The 23498-nt window shown below is 40.8% G+C and overlaps 2 protein-coding genes across 2 annotated transcripts; one reads left to right on the top strand and one right to left on the bottom strand.

Annotated features, from left to right (window-relative positions):
- Window positions 1–730: 730 nt before the first annotated feature.
- On the bottom strand, window positions 731–6722 carry fgf6b (fibroblast growth factor 6b). Its single transcript, XM_062483347.1, has 3 exons — window positions 5999–6722; window positions 5407–5510; window positions 731–4631 (listed from the first exon to the last, which is right to left on the bottom strand). The coding sequence occupies exons 1-3, from the start codon at window positions 6336–6338 to the stop codon at window positions 4455–4457; spliced, it is 621 nt and encodes a 206-aa protein (XP_062339331.1). The 5' UTR covers window positions 6339–6722; the 3' UTR covers window positions 731–4454.
- Window positions 6723–19332: 12610 nt separating this feature from the next.
- rad51ap1 (RAD51 associated protein 1) lies at window positions 19333–23163 on the top strand. The gene is made up of 9 exons (XM_062483017.1): window positions 19333–19754; window positions 20428–20477; window positions 20639–20783; window positions 21089–21195; window positions 21352–21438; window positions 21586–21723; window positions 22017–22205; window positions 22301–22444; window positions 22578–23163. Exons 1-9 carry the CDS (start codon window positions 19738–19740, stop codon window positions 22703–22705), a joined length of 1005 nt encoding a protein of 334 aa, XP_062339001.1. The 5' UTR covers window positions 19333–19737; the 3' UTR covers window positions 22706–23163.
- Window positions 23164–23498: the final 335 nt, after the last annotated feature.

Raw genomic sequence — 23498 nt, 5'->3', positions numbered from 1 at the left:
ACTGACCAATATGAAAACACACAAATTTCATGAAGAACAATTCTAACTTATCTTTACAACTTAAAATGTAAATGTATTTCTCTATATGTTTCTGTATGGCACGTTTCCGTCAAACATTATCGATCGGAATGTCAAGTTAGACATTAATTTGTGAAAACGTAACATTTAGGCAATGGTTTCATCTTTACGCACCTGCTTGTAATACTGTAGTTCGGCTTGTTAACATGTCCACGATTCAAATGAAACCAGCAGAGGGAGCCACAAACTTACGTATTGAGAATAATGTGCAGTGGGAGTGACACTCAAAAAAACGCGCAGGGCTTTTAATTGGTGTCTATTGAAAGAGAAGATTTTATTCAAGTCAAATATCTGGTGAAGCTGGGTTTGACAGTTGATTAGTACAAAACTAAGAATGGCATGAGGCCAAATGACAACCATTTCAAACATTCTAAAACAACCAACTTAAAATTCTGTCTATTTGCTTCTCGGTAAAGACCTATAGTTCCTACCTAGTTTTTTTACGCTTCCCCACACTCACCATTCAGTACAGCACACTTCTCTTCCAACAGGACAAATCATTCTAAGAAAAATAAAGACATTGATTTTGTGTACTTTTCAGGGCATCCCCATTTGTCTGTTTTTGTCTCTGGTATTCCCTGTAAGAGAAAGGTCAATTATGTGCCTGTCATCCTTCATCACACACTGCTTAAGAGCACACCATGACAACAACCAATTAAAAAAAAAACTTTTATTGGTATCTTAGGAATACAGTAGACTGCTGTGCATAGCACATACGTACAAAAATAAAAGGAAAGACATTTTTTCTTATATTAATATTAACTAACGTAGCAATTGTTTTCAGAAACAAACTATCAGAGAAGTCTGTTGTTTCCTCAGACAGTTACAACAAATCCAAACTAAGGCAGAAGGTGAGGTATATGTTTACAGAGAGGAGGGGTACAGGTGAAAGCTCACTCCCCTTAGTGCAGGGGTACAAAACAAAGAGAGAAAAAGTTCTGCCAACACACACGGGGAACACATGCAGACACACACACCTAACCGCGTTTGGGGTTCTGACATATTCTCGCATTCTGCACTGCACATTCTGCACTTCTTGCACTGAGACTAATAGGATCTCATCTACTGAAATGAACAGATAACACATTTCACAAATGATGCCTTCTCAAAAGGTGAGACCCTCTTAAAAGACTTTTTGGTCAAAGCTGAAACAAAGCTTCTCCATGCAGACTACAACTGTTTACCTTTAGGTTCCATCTTTAGGTTTTGTAACCATCCTATTATCATGTTCAAGCATGAGAAACTCAATGTGTTTTTTTAGCTCACTTTTCTTCACATTGTGTCCAGAATTTTTAAGATGTCTTTGATAAGGTGCACCTTGGGATTATAGACATCTTATAACATTATTAACGGAGGGCAAGATACACTCTCCTGTAAACACGTGCATACACACACACACGCACACACACACACACACACACACACACACACACAATACACACATACACAGAACACACATGCCAGTTCAGTTGTAAAACTTCTAATGTTGATATTAGTATATATTAGTGCTCTGCCTGTCTAAATCATACTTTACAAACAACAGTCATAATGCAATTTGTTCTAAACTGTTCATGATGTGAATAAGTAACAATTGACTACACAAAAGATACATCAACACAGAATGACAGTGAATGTTTTTTGTTCAGCTGTGCCAATCATTATTCCATAATACATGTATCCCATGCAGTGTCATCCCACAACAGCAACAAAACCTTTTCTACTCAACGACACTTTGATCCACATTACATCAGTCAGGAAATTATTCCTGTTGGCGGATGGCATGATAATGAGCTAAAGGATTGTAAGTTTTGGGGTTACAATCTTTAAAATACAAAATACAAAACTGTCACAGACAAACTAGCATAATACCTTGTAACTTCCATTCAATTCTGAGTGGAAATATGGGGTCTTACAGACTGTACCACAGCAAAATGAAACTCTCCAGCTGTTCAAGCTGAATGTGCCACTAAGGCCTTTCTGATAAGTAATGGTAGGGTCGAAAAAGCTGCCTATGGTGTTTTGTCATGGGAGACTGGTTTTCAGGTCACATTAGGTTATTCCTGGGATCACATTGGCCCAAGGGTCTGTTAAAGACAGGGTGTACTAGGGAGGCTCTGCTCTGTTCTGTGTGATTCTGCACTTTTCCGCCTCACGCACTGCATCAAGTCTGCAGATGTCCCCTCCCAGAAATATCCAGAGATGTACTAGCAGAGAGTGGGGAGGAAGGGGTGTAAGGAGCTGCATTTCATGCACACGCACACAAATGCACACACACTCACGCACACACACCAGCTGTTCTAATATCACCAGGAGAGAGATAAGATTGTTTGAAAGCAATGCAGCTCCCTTAGAACATGCATTGTCAGGCATTATAATGTGGAAAGTAACAACTACTCCCTGTAGAATTCCTCTTTTAGAGCTACACTTACAGGAGCAGTTAAGGACAAGATAAAGGTCTTGGAGGCCACTGATGGTCCACCCACAGTGACTATTAAAACCACTGTCTGAATAAGAGAAATAATCTGTATACCCTAGAGCTGAATGTGAACTAGCAAAGTAATACTAAAATGGGTTTGGTGTAAATGCACTCAGTACAGAGATACTAGCATGGCTATCACAAAGTGTTGGGTGGAACAACGGTGCCCCAAATAGCAGACTGCCATGGACACCTGGTTAGGACCAACGGTGGTCTGTGACCTTGAACTAAAATAGGATTGAAGCAGAAGAGGAAGCTGCTGGGTTACTGCTGGCATCCCAAGGTTCCTGGGGGTGTAAGTGATTGGTGGTGGGCTGATAATGCTCAGTGGGGGGTTGTTCAGGTATGTGGGAGGCAGCCTGACATGCTACGACAGCCACATTCTTAAAGGAGTTTCATCAAACAAGAGACAGCAGGCAGGATTGTCCCATACGTCTTTACTGGATTGAAATAGTCCAACTCTCTCAGTGCCAGGGTGTGGTATTATGAGAATCAGTTTAAAAGTAACCAGCAGCATGTTAAACAAAAAAATCAATAAATAACTGAAATGTCCCCCAATCCAGTGACACACATGGACTATCTAATAACTGTCCCATAATTACATTTTAAAAGACAGCTCCAAACACCATCTCCACTGTAGTTGCTGCTGCAATGAAGCCTGCCCACAGCACACACCTCACTCAGTGGAAATCCATTGAACACTTCAACAAACAAATAAATAAATATGTGTGGTAATGATTCTTACCAAAACTATTAGGCACCATCATTGATGGTCATTGTGCAACCTGAACTCTGTATTTCCACCAGGCAAAGTAAAGCTTCTCTTTCTCTTTAGCAATGTCTCACATTCTCACTATTTACAACATTGTTAATTGGCTTCTTAGTCAGTAGCCTGTTTAGACTTTTTTCCACAGCGATGCACAAAGCTTGCAATTTTACATCTCACACACTTACCAGAAGCACCAAAACAGAAGTGTTTGGATTGTATGCTAGCAGTGTCCCATGTAGGTGACATGTAGTATTTTTCCACTGTGTGCTTGCATGTTATTAATACAGTTAATCTATTCATTTCAGAATGCAAAAAATAGAGTTTTGGGCCAATATAATTTGACACCAGTTATGGACAAACAGTTATCCAACCCTGTTATTATTATGATTGCCCCACATTATTGAACTTCTAGGTGGGCAGCTAGGCTCACCTCAGGCTCCACCACTACACAAAGCTGAGAGTCCTTGGGTCTCACTGTTCAAACCTAAATCGGTTCGAATGACAGAAAAAGAAAATAAACCAGAGATAGTCTTGCCCCCCTGAGGCCCTCTTCAGAGTGTCAGCCTATTTCTGACTTCAGTGGGTGTATCTTACATGCAAGAAGAAGGGGGCCACAAGTGGGAACAGCAAGGCACCTTCACATCGTGCAGCAAAAGAAGTGCATTTAGGTTGTCTGGGGTTCCCCTGGCTGGACATCAGTGTTCAACAGAGGAGTCAAGCACTCAAAGCCCTCAGAGAAAGGATAAACTTAGCAGGTATTTTTGAGTATAACTCCATGCATCCTTCATCCAGTCAAGTAGTTCTTTGAGGTAATAAAAAGTATCCATTTCACTCTTTCCAAGGATACATCTAGTCCTCCATCCCAAAGACAGAGTGAGGTGAACTTCTGTTACAGCAAGCACCAAAGTAAAGTGTTGAGACTGGCAAAGTATTCGACTTCCCCAACAATAACGTTACAAACTATAAGCAGCACAGAATGGCATAATACATCAGTTGTAATACAAAGTTAGCTATCCAAATAATGTGTAACTCTTGCAGTCCGCCAGTCATTACGGTAAATGAATATGTATTTTCTATATTACCTGGAAGAACATCCACATGTGCAAATTAAAGAGTTATTGCGAGTTCTGCTCATAGTCGGGGGAGGAAGTGTGTCACTGTCATGGCGGTGGTAGCCTTATTGCCTCTCTTCAGTCGGCCATATTTGCTGAGGGCGATGTAGGAGCCCTTGTAAACAAACGACTCGTAGGCGTTGTAGTTGTTTGGCAGCAAGGTCTCCTTGAACTTACACTCGTCCCGAAAGACCGGCTAAAAATGGTAAAAGCAGAGAAAATCTAAGGCGAGACCCACAACTGAACATCATTTTACATGCCTAGTTTTGAAATGATCTGTCTTTGATGGAATGGCATTACAGCTGAAATGGCCTGAAGCACTGTCTGTATTTGCCAATTTTCTAGAAAGTAATTGGAGGACGATGATATTAAACATTAAAGGCATTCTGAATAACTAACACTCATCTAACCTTAATGAAGAAACTAATTTATAAGAATTGTGTTTGTTAATGGCCTAAATGATCAGATATAATTCACAGGTGACACAGCATTACTGAACAAACTATTTGGTAATAATGTAACTTAACATTGTGGGTTTGTTCAATCATAATTTAAGATGCTCTTGGAATCTTAAAATGAGCATAACCCTACATCAGCAACGGTTCCCTGCTGTGACACAAGTAGGCCTAATTATACTAACTCACCACTGTACAAACACAGACCAGTCTGGTTTATCATCATATGGTGATGTAATACATGGATGTAGATATATATAAAAATTATTAACTGTAGCCTATTAGTTCGTGTTCCATGACTAAGTGTTTTTGGCTAATTTGCACAGAGAACAGAACACGCTTGTGTGAACCAATGAGCTATCACTTATTGGTAATGCTGGTAATACTACGGTGATTAACCTACTACATTTATCCATTTTCAATCACGACAGCCTACATAATCACACATTTCCACATATCATTGCGTATTTTCCCCGCGATATTGAACATGATGCAAATACAAGTATGCACACCTACCGTCCCGTATAACCTTCCTCTGCTGTTCATTGCGACAAACAGCTCACTTCTCACTCCGTACATGCTTATCACTCCTCGATCCACTGTAGAGATCTCTATTAGACCTATCAAACGAAACATGACGTTAAGGGAACCCTGGCAGAGGTTATCAATGCGAGTAGAACAAAGACGTGCACTATGCAGCAGTGGGTGTAACCTTGCAGGTGACGATATAGTCCCTGTTCAGCATTATTTGAGCATTTCGTGTTGATTTCGCATTTCAAACATGAGTATCTCTCAGTACTATACTTTCGGACTAGCGTGCATGGTAATTCGTTTCTGGGCCGCTGAAGGAGCCGGTGTAAAAATAAGTTGGTGTCTATATTGGTCCAAGCATTCATGTCATGTTTTGGCCTGGGAAGATATTTAACACTGACGGATACAAGGTTTTTTAATAGATTTGTCTTTGGTTTAAGAGACATCCAATGTTGCCGACACCACTGATTAAATATCATGCATGTAAAGATATGCTACCCGGGTTAGTGAAACTTGGGAGAACTGCTTTCACACCCCCATGTTTGCAGTACATTAGGCGGATATAGGATGTACTCACTGTATGGGTTCTCATTATGTATACCATTTATCCTGCCATCTGGGAGAACCTGCAGGTGAAACCCAATGCCTACGTTGCAGTAAAGTCGCCGCACTCTCTTTATGCCCAGCAAGTAGTCGTTCTCCCAGTTCATGTCTGATTTCTCGCCAGAAATCCCCAGAAAGGAGCGGGAGAATAGGGTCTCCCACCTTCTTTCCAATAAAGTTGCATTAGTCCTGCTTGGAATCGGATATGATGACACAATCCCCAAAACAGACCCCAAGAGAACAATTGCAGTCAACGTCCAGTGCGTGCTGGCCTCGTAGGACATACTGATGAGGCACCTTTGCGCAATTGCCATCCGGTTTACCTTCAGGGCACGTGGTCAGAGTTAACGGCCCTAAAAATACCGCTCTTCTTGTTTTTCTTCCTTTGGCATGGTGGTAAAGGATTATTTTAAGAAGGCAGATCAGAGCGTCGGGCATGGAACGGTGGCCCGGGAGCCGAGGGCTAGAAAAAGGAGAACGCGCGACTGAGCTTGAGGTGGTGGTGGTGATGATTACCATCTTTCGCAGCTCCGCGCCGTTGGATTGGCAACGCTGGCCGTGGAGAACACCACTCACCAAAAAGCTATCTCACCTTGCCAGGCACTAGCATCCTGGTATGACATCACTCTGACTTCACTGCTTGTTTTAAGAGAGGGGAGGGAGAGAGAGTTGCTACCCAAGCAAGTGTGTGCGCAGCGCAGAACCGCAATCCTGATGAGAGTGTGGTCTCGACTCTGTTCCCTCTCCTGTGAGGTGGGGGAAAGAGGAGTTTCATTGGATAGCGTTGAGCAATCATGGGATGCGATGGGTACGGTGGCAGAGCCCAAATCGGGACGGTGGTCATATGTCGGACAGGCTGCTTCCTTATTTAGAATGAAGGTGTAAAAACAGTCCAGTAGTCACCGGAGAGCAATGGCAATCCTGTCTGCCACTTCCTTAGCTGTTTGTTCAGGAAGTTTACACAACGACATATTAGAATGCATAGACGCACTGCAGGTTGTTATAGTAAGAGAATACACCTGCTACTTATGAAAACGATGCCACAAATCCGTGCACATTTTTGTCAAGGTTCAGATAGCCTGCATCCCATCTTTGAAAACATTGTGTCATTGTCAGCCTTCAAGAGTATACCCAACAGGGAATGCCCGTACGTCAGAGACCATGTTACGTGGTTCCCCAGGTGCTCTTTGATGCCAGAGAGCAGTCACACCGGAAGTTATGAGGGTTTCCGCCGTTTCCAAAAACCTAAATATTATATTCCTTGATGTTCAATTTGTTGAGTTTATTAAACATGATACAAGTCAAATACAACTTGAAATAGTCTAGAAAATAACATAACTTTCCTTTCACATTGTCAAGATACTGACAGAAACGCAACAGTTCCACAATAATCCTGAAATTAAGGGAGGGTGATAGTCGGGTTTAATAATAATAATAACAACATGACTAAATATGATTCAATCTAGGTTCATCCAGTAGAATCCAGTGTTTCAGTTTTCCTGCGTAAGCATATAGTCTATTAAACCGAAAGTCTGAATAGACAGAAAAAAACTGGGATTGCGGCATTGACAAAGTAAAGTAAAATCAATTTTGAGTTGAAACCGCTAATGAGGCTGAGACTCACGCATGCTTTGCTGAGCTCTATGACAGTCTACAATAGGCAACCTCCGACAGTTTGAAGCACGGTTAAAACTGTGTGATTAATGGCAAGCCAGAGGAAAAGTATCGTATAAACTGAAACTGAAATAATAAGATATGGGCTACAGTGTTGGAATTTGGTAATCCTTACCCCAGCTGTTCTGACATACTTTTTTTATCGGTAGCCTACGTGATGGGTCATATCACATAGCAAGAGTACAAAATATGGGGCTTCAACAAAGACAACTGCAGTTGACCTATCAACTGCTATTGTCCATAGCAATCTGACTAGAAATAGAGGATTCCACACAGCTGCACAAAGATAAAACAAAAAGCAGGCCAATAGCAAGAGCCTTCTGAAACGGGGTCTCCTACTGTAGGCTACATGCTTTCAACACAACATTCTGAATTTCAGACTACATTTTCACACTTCATGCTTTCTATGAGCTGAGCACAATGCACTAAACATTATTTTAATGACTATGCCATATGATACATTCCAGTCATGTCTATCAGTTATCTAGCATTAACCTCAAATGGTTAGGGTATTACTAGATGGAACATTGGAACTCCCTTGGAAAGTTGCCTGCTGGTTAGTATACAGCAATTGTTATTGGCAGGTCAGCTGTCTCATTGCCAATTACTTGGTTTATTCAACATACACTTACACACACACAAATCAATCAGAATGGGACGAACAATAAAGTCCAAGGCTTTGTGTACATTGCAGTGTAAGTGTAAGTAACTGGATATACTAGGATATCAGCCCCCTCAATTAGGTTTTTATTAATGTGGGGTTAGAACATGATATTGAAACAACAGCTGGGAGTGTGCTCTGGAGAAGAATTGTTCTGGCATGACATCAGAACCACTAGAATACACTGGCAATGTAATGGCTTAAAGAACAGATCTAAACTAAAAACGAATATTTGTGAAATAAAACTCACAGGCCATGAATTTGTAAGATGGACTGATGTAGGAATCACCACACATTCTGGGCCATTCAAATTTAGCAGAGTACCCATCTTCTTAAATAGCTCCTATGTATTGCCACATATTTAACAGTTCAACTCCCTTAACTATCATATTTCAGCGACTGATATAAGATAACTTTGAACTTGAACCCAAAACTGCAGGACTATAATAAGCTTGTTCAGATCTTCAGAATGAGGAATTAATTTCAGTGTTATGGTTAAAATTATGATTCAGTAGAAAGGCGTAACGAGGCCGTTACGTCCATGGAGGAAAATAAACTGATTTCAGTTAATCGAAACACTGTCCCAGAAAACTATGGATACAACTTGGAAACATTTTCTTCCTGACAGAGTTGATCTACAGTCCAGAAGAAAAAGGGAGGATGAGAATGGTTCTTCCTGTTATTTATACTCAACCAGTGCTCTATTACTACATTTGCCAGGAAATGTATGATGCTGCTAGTATTAAGCTATAAGAGCACAGCTTGTTAGAAGAGAGTGTTCAGAACAAAGTGTACAACTAAATCAACCTGCAGTCCCCCCTGGTGCAGCTAAAATAAGCATGAGTGACTAAGGGAAAATCCAAAAAGGTAGAGGTGACTTTTGATTCACCTTTTCATGCTCCGAATGACGGATGACAAAGCAAAAAGTCTGTAAAAATGATTTCAACAGACTACAGGGCTATTCACACAGGACGTGGTTATCACCTAATTAGATGTGCTGTCTTACATACATTTTACATGTAAAATAATGTTTTGTAACAGGAGAGAAAAACCAAAACGTCTTTAAATTTCCAAAAGGTTTCTATAATGCAATGTAACTTAAAATAAGTTATACCAGCAAAAGTAAGGTACAGACTGAAACTAAATTAAGCCATCAGTATGTTTATTCAACTCAAAATGATATTGCCAAAAAAGTTATATAGCATTTCTTCTTGTTACTATTATGGTACTGATGCAATAGTGTTTTATGACCAGTGATACCAGTGTCACTCCCATGTCTATTCTAAACAGGAGTAATTGCATGTTATAGCCTGTAATCACAGAGATTACAATTTATTGGTTTTCCAACAACAGGGGACACATCTCACCATGGACAATGATTCAACGAGGCAAAGTTATCACAACATTATCCGAGGAGGGATAAGCTATTGTATGTGTCCACATCCCCATAATGAGATGTCCAGCTACACAGGCTAAAAACACCAGCTTGGGTTAAGGCATATCTGGGCCTGATGAAAGGTTCCTATATGTCATATTCCTATTGCCCGGTATTTGGTTAAGGCTGAAGGAAGGGAGAGAGATCAGAGGAGTTGTCAGTTGCTGAGTCGGCACCCAATTCCCCTGGCTCCTCTTCCCTTACCCCCAGGAACCCAACACCAAGCCAGGCCTCCAAGACCTAGCCTAGGAATGTAAGGCATTCTGTGACACATTCAGTCACCGCTTCGCACGTTCTCACCCCCATAGGACGTAAACAGTGCCACCAGCTTGAGAGCGGTGTGAGGGTGTGACTACCACCTTGCCCTGCAGAGTGATTTGTGTGTGGGGGGCAGGAGGAGGAAGCCGTGAGCGCTGATCAAGGTAATTGGACTGATGGAGGAGAGGAGATGCTAAGAGATGGCTCTTCTGTGGGTATGAGTCATCCTGTGTAGTGATTCTGTCATACTGCCAAAAGAGCAGCGTTTCCATAATCCCTGTCAGTCACAGCATCGGCAGGACAGAAAGGACAACCAATAAATACTCTTGCTGTACCTGATTGGGCAGCGGACACATTGAACATGTATTATGATTGGGCTCCCACTGGATATAACCACCGAATATAAAAAAATAACGACACAACATTACAATGTTAACATCACATTTGTTAAAAAAGTACATTTATATACACCTTTTTTTTAAAGATAGATTTAGGTTACATAATAACACTGCTAAAATTAAGTTCCTGTCTTGAAATTACAGTATGTAGTATCATGAAACAGTGGATCGGTTTTCTATCGAAGACTATTTGTTCCCAAACGGTCTGAATAAAACTAAATATTATTATCTAAAATGGGTAAAATTATTTGAGTAAGCCTTATTGTCAGAAAGCCCAGTTGGATGACAGTCAAAGGGCAATGCTTGACATTGCAGAAAAATGCTTGGCTTGCACTTGACTCTAGAATAACTTCCTATACAAGGACCACGAAGTCATTCTTCTGTGTGAAGGTCGCCCCCTGGTGAGAAACAGTGGTAAGGGCAGTTCATTATTGTCCAGGGACACTAATTCACTGCATTGCAGCATTCATTGGGCACACTGGAATGTGGCTTGGCTGAACTCAAGTCACTCAGTTTTAGAGAAAGAGACTTGGGAAAAGTAGTTATTTAGTCTGAGAATGGAAATCTCAGAAAACGATGAAGGAAAACAACATTTATTTTGTTTTTTTAAGAACAGCCGACTTAAAATATTTAAAGTGCTTGCAGAGGGACACCTTTACTGTTAAAACTATGTCAGGCCCTGCATTGTGAATGTGTCCCTGAGGAATATTAAAACAACAAGGAAGCTGCTATGTAAAATGCCTTTTGGATTTGAAACAAAAAACTTCAACAAAAGTAATTTCAGCAGAACCATTGTTTCGTAGAACAGGATCAACAGAGAGATGATGTATACTATATTCCTATATAAATCAAATGTAAGAGTTCTATACGTTTGGCACCTGCAGTAAACCATGTAATAAATTAACTGAGATTGTTCACGATGCTTTCATGTCAATTGTGTGGAGAAACATCAGTCCTTAATTAGGTTACATCGGATCTGAGTGCTGTGTCAGAGTGTTTGTGGAGGCTGATTGGTCTATAATGGTGGGTGTGTCTCTATGTCAGCAGCACAGAGACTGTCAGAGTACGACAACTCAGAGCCTCTGAGACAGCCAGTCTCTCAAGCTGAGAAAGGTCCTCTGAGATGGACTGTCGGTATGCTAAACATACGAGTCAGCTTGCTGAACACACATTAACACATGCACAGAACAGCCCACACACACGCCTTCATCAGTCTCTTGGGAGATTCTGTCAATCAGACGTTTATGTCTATCTATCACATTTTTTGTGAGGGCGAATTATTGTTATTATAAAATAACTTGTAGTTGACTGCTGAAAATGTAATGAGAAAACACAAACTTTCACTATTGTAAATGACTAAAATACAATTCTCTTAGTAGGTGGACAATACATAAAAGTTGCATTCCATGATCCTTACACTCAGGAAGACTGACCACAAGAGCTAAAGGCCCTTGTGCCTCTCACCTTTTCAATTTGCTTAGAGGCAGTTGTCCTAATGAGTCTGATCCTGTGTGCCCTTCAAGTGCCACGCTGGGGTGCAGAAAACAATGCTGTTTTCGAGATACTATTTTCAATGGTGTTGGAGTGTAAGACTGGCAGGCCTGAATGGCTGTGAGGCCTTTGATGCTGTTTATATCTCCAGAGTCTGTCAACACTTGTAATCATACTGTAGAGGCCTGACCTGGGACCTGACACTGCCAACAACTTCACAACCCCTTCCTCTCAACTCAAGTGCCTGCATTCTTCCCAAGATGATTCAGCAGCACATATGAATGAGTCAACGGCATTGATGGTTTATTCATGTGCACTGCTTCCGCTCCTTTCCCAAATATAGAACTCTGTGTTCTTGTTCTGGTCTATTCTGGATATTTGAGGACGGAAATATTTGCAGCGGTGAATATAATGTGGACTAGAACTGTATTATGCAGCCTTACAATAGGGTGGTAACAGGCTGTCTACTCAAGTTTCATCAAGCATTAAACAATTTTTCTGCCCATGTTGTAATAGAAACGCTGATCAATACAATGTGCCTTTATTTTGGTCTTAAATTGACTAGCTTCAATAAACTATGAGACGCTCTTTCAGACACACTGATGGAGCAAGGAACCTGTGGTCAAACTCTGGAGTGCACTTCCTTAAGTCTCTCTGTGATTGTTTCTCTACTGCCTCACATCCCACTAGCAATTAGCATTGTGGCAGACGATTGAGTGCACAAAAAAAGTATTCAAAAGCGTACACTTAAATGGAGAAGACTTAGAAAACAAACTCCGGAACACACTGATCGAGTGACCTGTCTGCCCACTCTGGTTACCCTGAGTGCCAGAGCAATGGTTTCTGTGGCTGGGTTGCGGTTAGAACTGGTTTATGCCAAAGACATCTGACCCAAGGCCATTTAAAGGTTACAATAATACCACGCATACACATCTAGGGTACCGGATATCCGCAACACTTAGTGACGGGTCAATTCATATTTAAAGGGGGTTGTATTTGAGCCAAGACCCCTATAACGATACATTACTTAATATTAGTACTTATCATTTTTATAATATTGACCTCATAAGCCTATAGTCAGTGATTATTTGATTTGTTCAATTTCATTGGTTTACATTCTAAACTTGATCGCTGAATTATTGATTTACCTATTTCAATATTTCATCCTCATCCATATTGTGAGCGTACCTGGCAACCTAATACAGAATCATGTGTCTAAACATGTCTCCTTTTTCACCTGTGCTGTAGCAGTTAAGAATGCATAACATCCTCTGCTAAGGAACACCCATATAAGGCTTGTTAGTAAGTTAATCTGCATTGCACTCCAAGAGAACCAGGCAAACTGCCACTTAGTAATGCTATAGGTTACATAATGACAGGATTCACCTCAGTGGTGAAATAAAAAATAAAACCATTGTCCCTCTTAAAACCACCAATTCCATCTCCTCCTTCCATCTCTTAAATAAGCCCTATCTAATGACATCATCACCTACAAACAAATAAACACATTTCCATGACTGAATGATGTGTAGTTTATTGCACGCAATACTATATGGATTGCAAACTACAACAAGCAGTCTGCACATTCTGACTGCCCAAAATATTATGATCATATGACTTTGTCTGGGTACATGCAGTGGTAGAGTAGGGTGCTATTACCACACTTTTACAACATACATGTCTGAAGTCCTTTCCTGTACATAAAGTTAAATAAAGCCTGGGCTAAGTTAAATGAATAGACTGGGCTAATTATTCACAAATACGACTAGACTGATCTATGGTAGTCTTGTCTCATTTCTTTGTCCAATATATAATATATTACGGCTACTACTTGTGTCAACAACATCAAAACACCTTGACTATACATGTAAATGAAGCTAGATCTTGTGACCGCATGAGGGGTGTGATATTTTGGTCTGGGCTGGAGGCAGTGCTGTAGGAGTGGAGGAATGTGTAACCGCAAGCCCTTTAGGCCCATGGCTGCATGTCTTCCTCCCTCGTCTGGGCTCGAGGATATGGACCATCATTGAACATCTCCTCCAGCAGGTCTACTGTGTGACAAACCACACCCGACAGCCACCCACCCACAAACTAGAAAATGACAACCCTCGGAAGGCTGGTGCTCTCTGGTGAGGTACCGTAAAAGAGAAAAGAATGGAGCTGTGATTGCTTCCGGCAGACAGTGGGCGGGCTGTGGACGTGTCGCTTTCATGTCACCCACCAGGTCAGTCCATCAGCAGTCTGGGCCTTGTTGAAGACCAGTCGCACAGTGCCATCTGCTGGGCCCTTGGAGGTTGACCACTGGACCTCTATGGATTCTGTGTGACATCAGTCTCTACATGTTTTTCAACCCACCCTGGCTAAAAGACAACCACCAAAAGTGTCAATACTCCCCCTCAATTTTAATAGGTAGTATTCGGCTGTTAGAACTGAAGGCTACAGATCAATATATGTTCTTTGGGAGCTTGTTTACTGTGTAGGCATGGTAGCTGTCAAGATTGACATTAATTTGCTAGATAACAAGCTTAATCAAATACATTTTAAATAAAAACGTGAAACGTTACCTCTTTTTGCTTTACTATTTGCATGAGCCTTTGTTCGTTTGTTTGCATGACTGGAATACTTTGTTAAAATGTCAATGCTTTCTCCAAGTGAACAGTAGCTGGCTAACATGAATGTAGTTGAAACAATAAACTGTCACCAGTACATTTGTGTTGTCTCACCTGTCCTAAACGGGTCACAGCATTTTAAACCTCCAAGGAAAAATATTTTATTATTACACACTGACACGCCAGAGGCAAAGGTAAATCTCATAATGGTAATCAAAATAGTGATTGGATAATCCCAATGTGGATGTGAAGACGTCAGCTGTGTCCAAACCGCTCCACTATATAGCCTAGTGGACTATTTAGGGTGTCAGCCATTTTGAAGTGGTGACCGAAATTAATTCACTACATCTCGTCAAAGAACTTAATATTGATTTATATTGTGCTTCTATACTCTTTGATCTCGTTCTCTACATTTGTTCACTTATTCTTACCCATAATGCAATCGGATTTCGAGGGTACATCTCTGGTACATCCTATGTACACTCTCCCATAGATATACAGTATGCACTCTCCAACCCCTAGGCTATTTCCCGTAATCCAACGCGGAGACGGCGGCAGAGTGAAAAAAAGAGAAAGAAATGCGGATGGCGGCAATTTTTTTTGTTTGTTTTTTTTTGTAAATTTTTGTTTACAAATGTAAACAAAAATATATATTTTAAAAAGTACATATATATCAAGATATAACGTAGTAAAATTATACATATTGATTGATGATTGGCCACTAAATCTGCTTAAATGCAATGATTGTAACTAGCCAGGGTAGCCTAGCAACAGTAGCCTAGTTCATCTTTTCACCTCACCTTCACCTTCCCTAGCTACAGAAAATCGTATCTAGCGACTAGTCACACGCACAGCTAACAGATCGCGGACCAGACTAACGACAACTGTCGACATGTTGCTATTTCTCAATGTCTGCGACAGCTCCCGAGTGCTCTCTGACGTCAGCGTCTGAAATCGCTCACTCATTTCGTTCACTCACTGCTGAAATATAGTGCACTCACTGCCGTTCACTATAGGGAATAGTGAATGAGTGAACGAGTTAGCTGTTTCAGACAGCCACATCTCACTGTGTTAACATTTAATCACCATGTTAACAGGATTACACATTGAAAAAATCATAAATGCATTCACTGTTTATAAATGATTCGACTAATAGGCCTACTCAGATCCATAAACACATCAATATAAGAACTCGGTTCAAAATGTAACATGGGTGACCAGACGTCCTCTTTTAGCCAGACATGTGCTCTTTTCTAGACCTAAAAAATGCAACGCAAAATGCAACTTTAAAATCTACTTTGAATATATTTGAAAAACGGTAGCCGCAGCCGCTCAAGAACCTCGGCCAAAAGATAGCCAACTCATATTTACGTCAACTGGGGGATAGCCAAACAAAAATTTGCACATTTTCACAATGTTGGCCTTTTAGTCTCAGCACATCAGTAGCACAGAGCGCACTTATTTTTCTGGATCTTTCATGAAATAACTTTTTTTGATTTATTTATGAATGTAGCAAAGGAATAATGAATCCAGAAAAGGAACAATTAATCCAGATAAGAATAAAGACAAGGTAGGTGGTCAACCTTTCAACACTGATTATTAAAAAAGTCGACTGGCTGTCAAGATAGTTGTTTGTGGAATGAACTCAATATAGTTTGATTGTTTCACAGGAGAAAGAGCCTCCTGAACGAGAACATGAAGCAGATGAAAAAGCCACAGTGAGTCCAACTGTCATCATAAAAACCTATTATTGTGATTATTCTGTATTCATCACACAATTCATTATTAACACATATTATATTGATTGTTGAGGGTGACAATGCAGTCACTTAATTGTCTCAATTTTCTCAAAGGCCACTGGGGAAAGCCTTTCACATGTGCTTGCTGACAAAGGAGACCTCACGTCAGAAGTGACATCTTCCAAGACAGTGGGCAAACCTCAGAAAAAGACCAACGTTTGTGACCTGAAAGAGGCCGCAGGGGACAGGGAGAAGATGGCCAGACAGACCTGTCTTAAAATGATTGAGGAGAAGCATCAATACGTCCTCAGGGCAACAGCTGAGGCTGAGAAGGCCACTGCCAGAAAAAGAAATCTGGCCAAAGAGGTTGACACGATGAAGGTGGAGAGGAGAATCTTTGAGAATACGATAGAGGAGCTTCACCAGAAGGAACCAGGCAGTCGAAGCCTTGAAGTTGTCTGAGCAGGGCCTCACTTTGGCCACAGCTAAGCTGCTGGAGGTCAGAAACACGGTCCCCAAACCAGCTCAGCTTGGGGTAGAGTTCCAGACGAAGCTCTCTGGCCTCAGAGCTCAAATCTGTGCGGCCTAGTCAGCCAGAAAGATGGCCGATATGAAAGGCAACATGACCAGGCCAAATCTCTTTACGCTGGAGAGGAACCTCCGAGCAGAAATTGCAGAAAAGGATGGGAAGATCATCGTCCTGTCTAGTGAGAAGAAGGAGGCCTTCCAGATGACGCAGAGGGCTGAACAGGACCTGGAGGCTTTTAAAGCGAAGCTGATGAAGATGGCGGGTGTCATGACCAAATTGCAAGTCAACTTAAAGGAGAAGGACAAGCGCTGCCATGTTCTGGAAAAGGCCCTGGACGAAGTTCAGGATGAATCGTGCAAAATCAGAAAGGAGCTCATTGGTAAATGTGCAGAGATCGGGTTTCTAGAGAAACAGGCTGCAGACACAGCTGAGGAGCTGCTGTCTCTGCAGAAACAGGCTGACCAAAGAGCTATTGAATTGGAAGCTGTGCAGAAACAGGCTGACCAAGGAGCTGCAGAACTAGAAGCTATGCAGAAACAGGATGACCAAGGAGCTGCTGAACTAGAAGCTCTGCAGAAACAGGCTGACCAAACAGCAGCCAACCTGGAGGCTCTGCAGAAAGAAAAAGCAGAAGAGTTGAAGGAGTGCCAAGAACATATTGAACTCCTTCAACAGCAATTTAGGCGCCAAGCTGAAACAAGGTGCCAGTTGCAGGAGACCCAAACCGAGGTAGTCCAGTCGTGTCCAGGGCCTACACTAATTTTTTGTGTGCATAGATAGAAATAAGCCTTCTAATATGTAATGTAATGCATATTGGAATGTAAACCCTGCATGTTCCCTTGTGTACTGGGGTAGATGTGTTGATACTTTGTGTTTTTCATAAAACAACTGGCAAAAAAAAAAAGGAAGGGTGGCTGCTTTGGCCGCATCATGTTCGCAGCATGCATAGGGGGATGTTAACACCTTCATCCTCCGCCCTCGCCTCCTCCCTCCTTACAACCTTCCTCCACCACAAACCACCATCATCTCCACCTTCCTCCACCCCAAAACACCATGACCCTTACTGTGCACACAAACACACACATACACACACCTTTAATCACCCTAACACCCTAACCCTTGATACATGGCATCATGCATATCAACATTCTTGCATGCAGAATAGCTCAATAAAAGATGGCTCCCAAAACTTGTATACATATTGATTGATGATTGGACACTAACTCTGCTTAAATACAATATTTGACTTGTAACTAGCTAGGGTAGCTTAGCAACAGTAGGCATATTTTTACGGTTGAGGTTTCTGCAAGTTCAACTTTTCACCTCACCTTCCCTAGATACAGAAAGTCGTATCTAGCGACTAGTCTCACACACACAGCTAACAAATCGCGGACCAGACTAACGACAACTGTCGACATGTTACTATTTCTCAATAATATAGTGAAATGTTCATGACAACATGTCTGCAACAGCTCCCAAGTACTCTCTTACGTCAGCGTCTGAAATCTCTCACTCATTAGTTCACTCACTGCTGAAATATAGTGAACTCACTACAGTTCACTATATAGGGGATAGTGAATGAGTGAACGAGTTAGCGGTTTCAGACACAGCCAGTGTGAAAAAGAGAGAAAGAAATGCGGAAGGTGGAAACTTCTGCAATGTTTGACTTGTACACAATAGGCACGGTTGAGGTTTCTTAAAGTTAAACTTTTCACCTCACCTTCTCTAGATACAGAGAGTCTTATCTAGCGACTAGTCTCACACACACAGCTAACAGATCGCGGACCAGACTAACGACAAAGGTCAACATGTTGCTATTTCTCAATAATGTAGTGAAATGTTCATAACAACATGTCTGATACAGTTCTCAAGTGCTCTCTTATGTCAGCATCTGAAATTGCTCACTCATTTCGTTCACTCACTGCTGAAATATAGTGCACTCACTGCTGTTCACTATATAGGGGATAATGAATGAGTGAACGAGTTAGCGGTTTCAGACACAGCCAGAGTGAAAAAGAGAGAAAGAAATGCGGAAGGCGGCAAATTTTACAAATGTAAACAAAATATTTAAAAAAATAAATCTGTATCAAGATATAAGGTAGTATAATTATACATATTGATTGATGATTGGCCACAAACTCTGCTTAGGTTAACTAAATGCAATGTTTGACTTGCAACTAGCCAGGGTAACCTAGCAACAGTGAGCACATTTTTACGGTTGAGGTTTCTTCAAGTTAAACTTTTTACCTCACCTTCACTAGCTACTGAAAGTCGTATCTAGCGACTAATATCACACGCACAGCTAACAGACCGCGGACCAGACTAACGACAACTGTCGACATGTTACTATTTCTCAATAATATAGTGAAATGTTCATGACAACATGTCTGCGACAGCTCCCAAGTACTCTCTAACGTCAGCGTCTGAAATATCTCACTCATTAGTTCACTCACTGCTGAAATATAGTGCACTCACTGCCGTTTACTAGGGAAAAGTGAACGAGTTCACGGAATCAGACACAGCCACGGCCATCGTTTATCTCGTGAATAAATGTAGGCTTATTCAAGAATAGCAGATTCATAATTTTACTCAATTTGTAGGAAATGCTTCTAGGTAGATATTTTATTTGCTAAAAAAATTACCAAAGTCGTGAATCTAATCTTTTGTTTTTATAGAGACGCATATATTTGCTGGAAATGTGGACATTATATTGTTGAAGCGGTGTTTTAATTTGAGTTTAGCATTTATAACGCGAATCTGAGGCTACAAATGGTCAGATTTATCAATATGATTCAGTTTTCGGGCGGGCCACTGGTTTTGACTATGGGTTTTGACTACAATGTGCATTGAACGTTGTTGAAATAAGTTTCTAGCTCAAATTCACGCCAATCGATTATATCATTATTAGAGGACACAGAAATGGAGCGACCGTCAAGGTTTGTTTATAGCTTTGCATGCTAGCACTAGCTAGGCTAAATAGGCTACTAGTATAGGAATAATGAGCTTGTTGGCTTTATAGGTTGTTGTTTTTTATAACACCGCACAGATTATTAAAAATAGACACGTAGCTTGCTAATAAAAAGAGATTGTGACTATAAAACTTTTAATAAAACGGTTACTAAAAAACGGCTTGGAGAGTTTCAAGTTCAGGGACGTTTAATCATTGTTTGACGTTTTGTGACTGTTGTATTGTAGTTCTAGCGAGCGTAGCACTACTTACTCAACCTAATAGCTGTACTAGTAGCAAGCTTGATGCCAAGTTAGACCAATATAGAATGTGTTATCTTAACCCTTGTGTTATCTTCGGGTCATTCTGACCCATCAGTCATTGTGACCCACCGTTGTCTTGCGACAACTTTACCGCATACAAAAACAAAGTGAAGCATTTTCTTTTAACCGTTGGGCTGTCTCAGACCCCCCACATTGCGAAGGTTAAAATAAAAATATATATATTTGTTTTTGTATTGGGTAAAATTGGGTAAACACAACGATGGTTCGTTATGAACCTTTGGGTCATGTGATCCGAAGGCAGCACAAGGGTTAATCATTGATTACCCTCCAAGGAAAACACAAACACTATCTGTGGATTTTGTTGTTCTTTGCTGTCAGGAAAACGAAGGTTGTAAACTATTCTGTAGTTGATCAAGACTTCGATGATGGTGAGTTCCACAGAATGTTTATCTTTGTGTGGGATGAGGTATTGACTGGTGTTGTGTGTTGAGGTGCTAACTTTTCATTTGAAAAAACTAATAATTTGAGATATTATTGTGATAAAATTGCATGCTCAGCTACGCATCACTATTCTGTCTTCTTGCCATAGATGAGGATTTTGCCTTTGTGAAGGCACCACCCAGCAAAAAGGCAAGGGACTGTATGAAAGACCTTGAGCAGGAAAAGCCCAATAAGTCTTCAAGCAAGTCATCAAGTCAAGAGAGTGACGCACAGTCTCTTGGCTGCAAGCCAAGGTTAAGAAAAATACTGCAACAACGCTAGAATATCTTAGCTATTAGGGTGCTCACTGGTGCAGAGAAGTGTGACAAAAATCAGAACTCTTACTAGAATGAGTCTTAAGTGACGCACTTCTCATGATAATCCATATGCCTAATCTCAAACAAAGAGCAACATGTGTGGTTAAGCAATGTCTAATGGTTGCAAAGGACATGTTTGTAATGTGAGACAATGGCTCATACATCATACCATATTCACAACTCTTCTGTGAAGAATTTTGTTGTGATTGTTAAAACATTTGACTTTCTTTTGTTTCTTTTAGAGTACCAGTGGATGAGAAGTTGTATAATAGAGATTTAGAGGCAGCTCTTACACTCTCCTTACTCCAGAATTCCGACCTAACAGAGAAACATTGTTCTACTAATCAAGGTTTGTGTTAGTCTGATGATTCCCCACACATTAATTTGTATTTAATCATTACCATGTTGCCTTTGTGTTTAATATTTTCAAATCCATGAAATGTTGTTATATGCTGTTTTAAATAACACTTGGCACTCTTTATTACTCTATTTTCCTTATGAAAAGATGTAAAGAACCAGCCACAAACAGATTATGAAAATACAGATCCAGCATTGCACCTTACAAACTGCAGTGTGGACATCAACGTTTTGGGTAGGTTCCCTGCCCAATTCCCTGCTAATGTTGGTCCATACTTCCCAAACCATCTATACATTATATGAAATCTGTGGATTCTTTGGTCAAGCTACCCACAGAGGTGGGCCATTGAACACTGTCACTGTGGGTGATCTCTTTCCCCAGGCCTTGACAAGATAACAAGTGAGCAGGGATCCCTGTGCGGCCTGTCCAGACAAAGAAAGTCTGCCTGTACAGCTACCGAGAAGCAGAGGTCCATGCTGAAGGATGAAGATGAGGACTATCAGCCTAAAGTAACAATAGGTTGTTAGTCCAAAACAAATGATTTGGCATTTCTTTACATTTACATTTAGTCATTTAGCAGACGCTCTTATCCAGAGCGACTTACAGTAAGTACAGGGACATTCCCCCGAGGCAAGTAGGGTGAAGTGTCTTGCCCAAGGACACAGCGTCAGTTTCCATGACCGGGAATCGAACTGGCAACCTTTGGATTACTAGCCCGATTCCCTCACCGCTCAGCCACCTGACTCTTTATTCTCTTCATCCCAAATGTGTTTTATGCCTTTAGTACTTTATGTATATGAATGTCCTTTCAGATGCGGAAAGCGATGATGACTTCAGTGATCAAGCAAAGAGTGAAGACGAGGAGTTTAGTTTAAAGAAAGCAAAGAAAACAAACAAGAAAGAGAAAATACCCAAAAAAGAGAGACGTAAACCACCACTGGTCTCCAGAAAGGGAACGCTGGCTACAACAAAGCCATCCATAGTGAAGCCACACTTAACAAGTAAGCATGTTAACTCAATGTTAATGTATTTTAAAATGTTTACCTTTCTATATCTCTATGATCTCAAAGGTTTCCACATTTTTCATGACACACAGCAAATCCTACAATGGTCAAAAGTCAGACTGCGGCCAAACCTGCACCCGTATCAAGGCATCCTTCCACCCCTCCTCTGTCCAGATCTACTGGCTCTGTTAGTCCAACTCCAGCAGGGGGCAGAATACCCAAATGGAATCCTCCAGGTAAGACAGAATGATAATAGTTCCAGGTTATCACATCCCTTAAAAGGTTGGTATGTCCTAAACTGAGGGGTTTGTCCTCATGCCTTTAAAATCTTTGGTCGACTGTCCAGCTCATTATCTTTCATCTAAACAGCTCAGATTGGAGGAAGTCCAGGGGCATCCCAGAATGCCTCAGGGAAGTCCCCTGGGCAGGGTCTACGGCTTGGATTGTCCCGTCGCATGAGGGTCAAACCTCTACACCCCAGTGTTGCCATCCACTGAGTGAGTTGTTTCAGTGGCCTGCTTCTGGAGATATCGTTATTTAGGACCCAAATTCATTGTCTGACTTTTTTGTCAATTTGTCTTTGCAATGTTTTTAAAGTGTAACAACTAAGTAATATTATATTTATTAGACAGGCGCCCAATATTATTGTTGGCCATTTTCATTTTAGGACCATAGTCTAATGTTTCTACATTGTTTCTGCTATTTCTATCCAGTTATCAGATCACTATAGCAAATTCTATATCATATCACTAGCAACATTTGAATGTTCATCATAGCTCCATTGACTGGGTAAAAAATATGCTATGCCCAAAATGTTCAATGTTTTTTCACTAATATTTTAGGCTATTTCTTCCAAAAACTGGCATAAATTGCTCCATCATTCAGTTACACGATGTGTTTGTAAAAATATGGAGAGACTGTAAATAAGTGATAAAACATTAAAGATTTGATTGTAGGCTTTGTGGAATGTCATTATTTTACTCATTATTTAAGGCTACCAACCACGGAAGGCGAGTGACGTTGTTATGGGTGTAAAATGGCATAGATAGGCCACCTGTTGGTGAATGTTGTTTACTGCAACTCCAGTGTTTTACATGCCTGGAGGCGATAAAATGTTGCGACCGATATCTCATTGAATAAATTAATTTAAGTAGTTCTACTCACGCTATACTTTCCTCTAAGCTCTCTCAAAATAACGATAATTAGCCTACAAAATAAAAAGTATCTTCTGACTACACTTAAACAATACTGTCTCGCTACGTCATGTTGCGCTTCAACTAACAAATACGA

Source organism: Osmerus eperlanus, chromosome 17 (genome assembly GCF_963692335.1).
Source record: "Osmerus eperlanus chromosome 17, fOsmEpe2.1, whole genome shotgun sequence".
Lineage (NCBI taxonomy): Eukaryota > Metazoa > Chordata > Actinopteri > Osmeriformes > Osmeridae > Osmerus > Osmerus eperlanus.
This window is presented reverse-complemented; position numbering and strand designations above follow the sequence as displayed.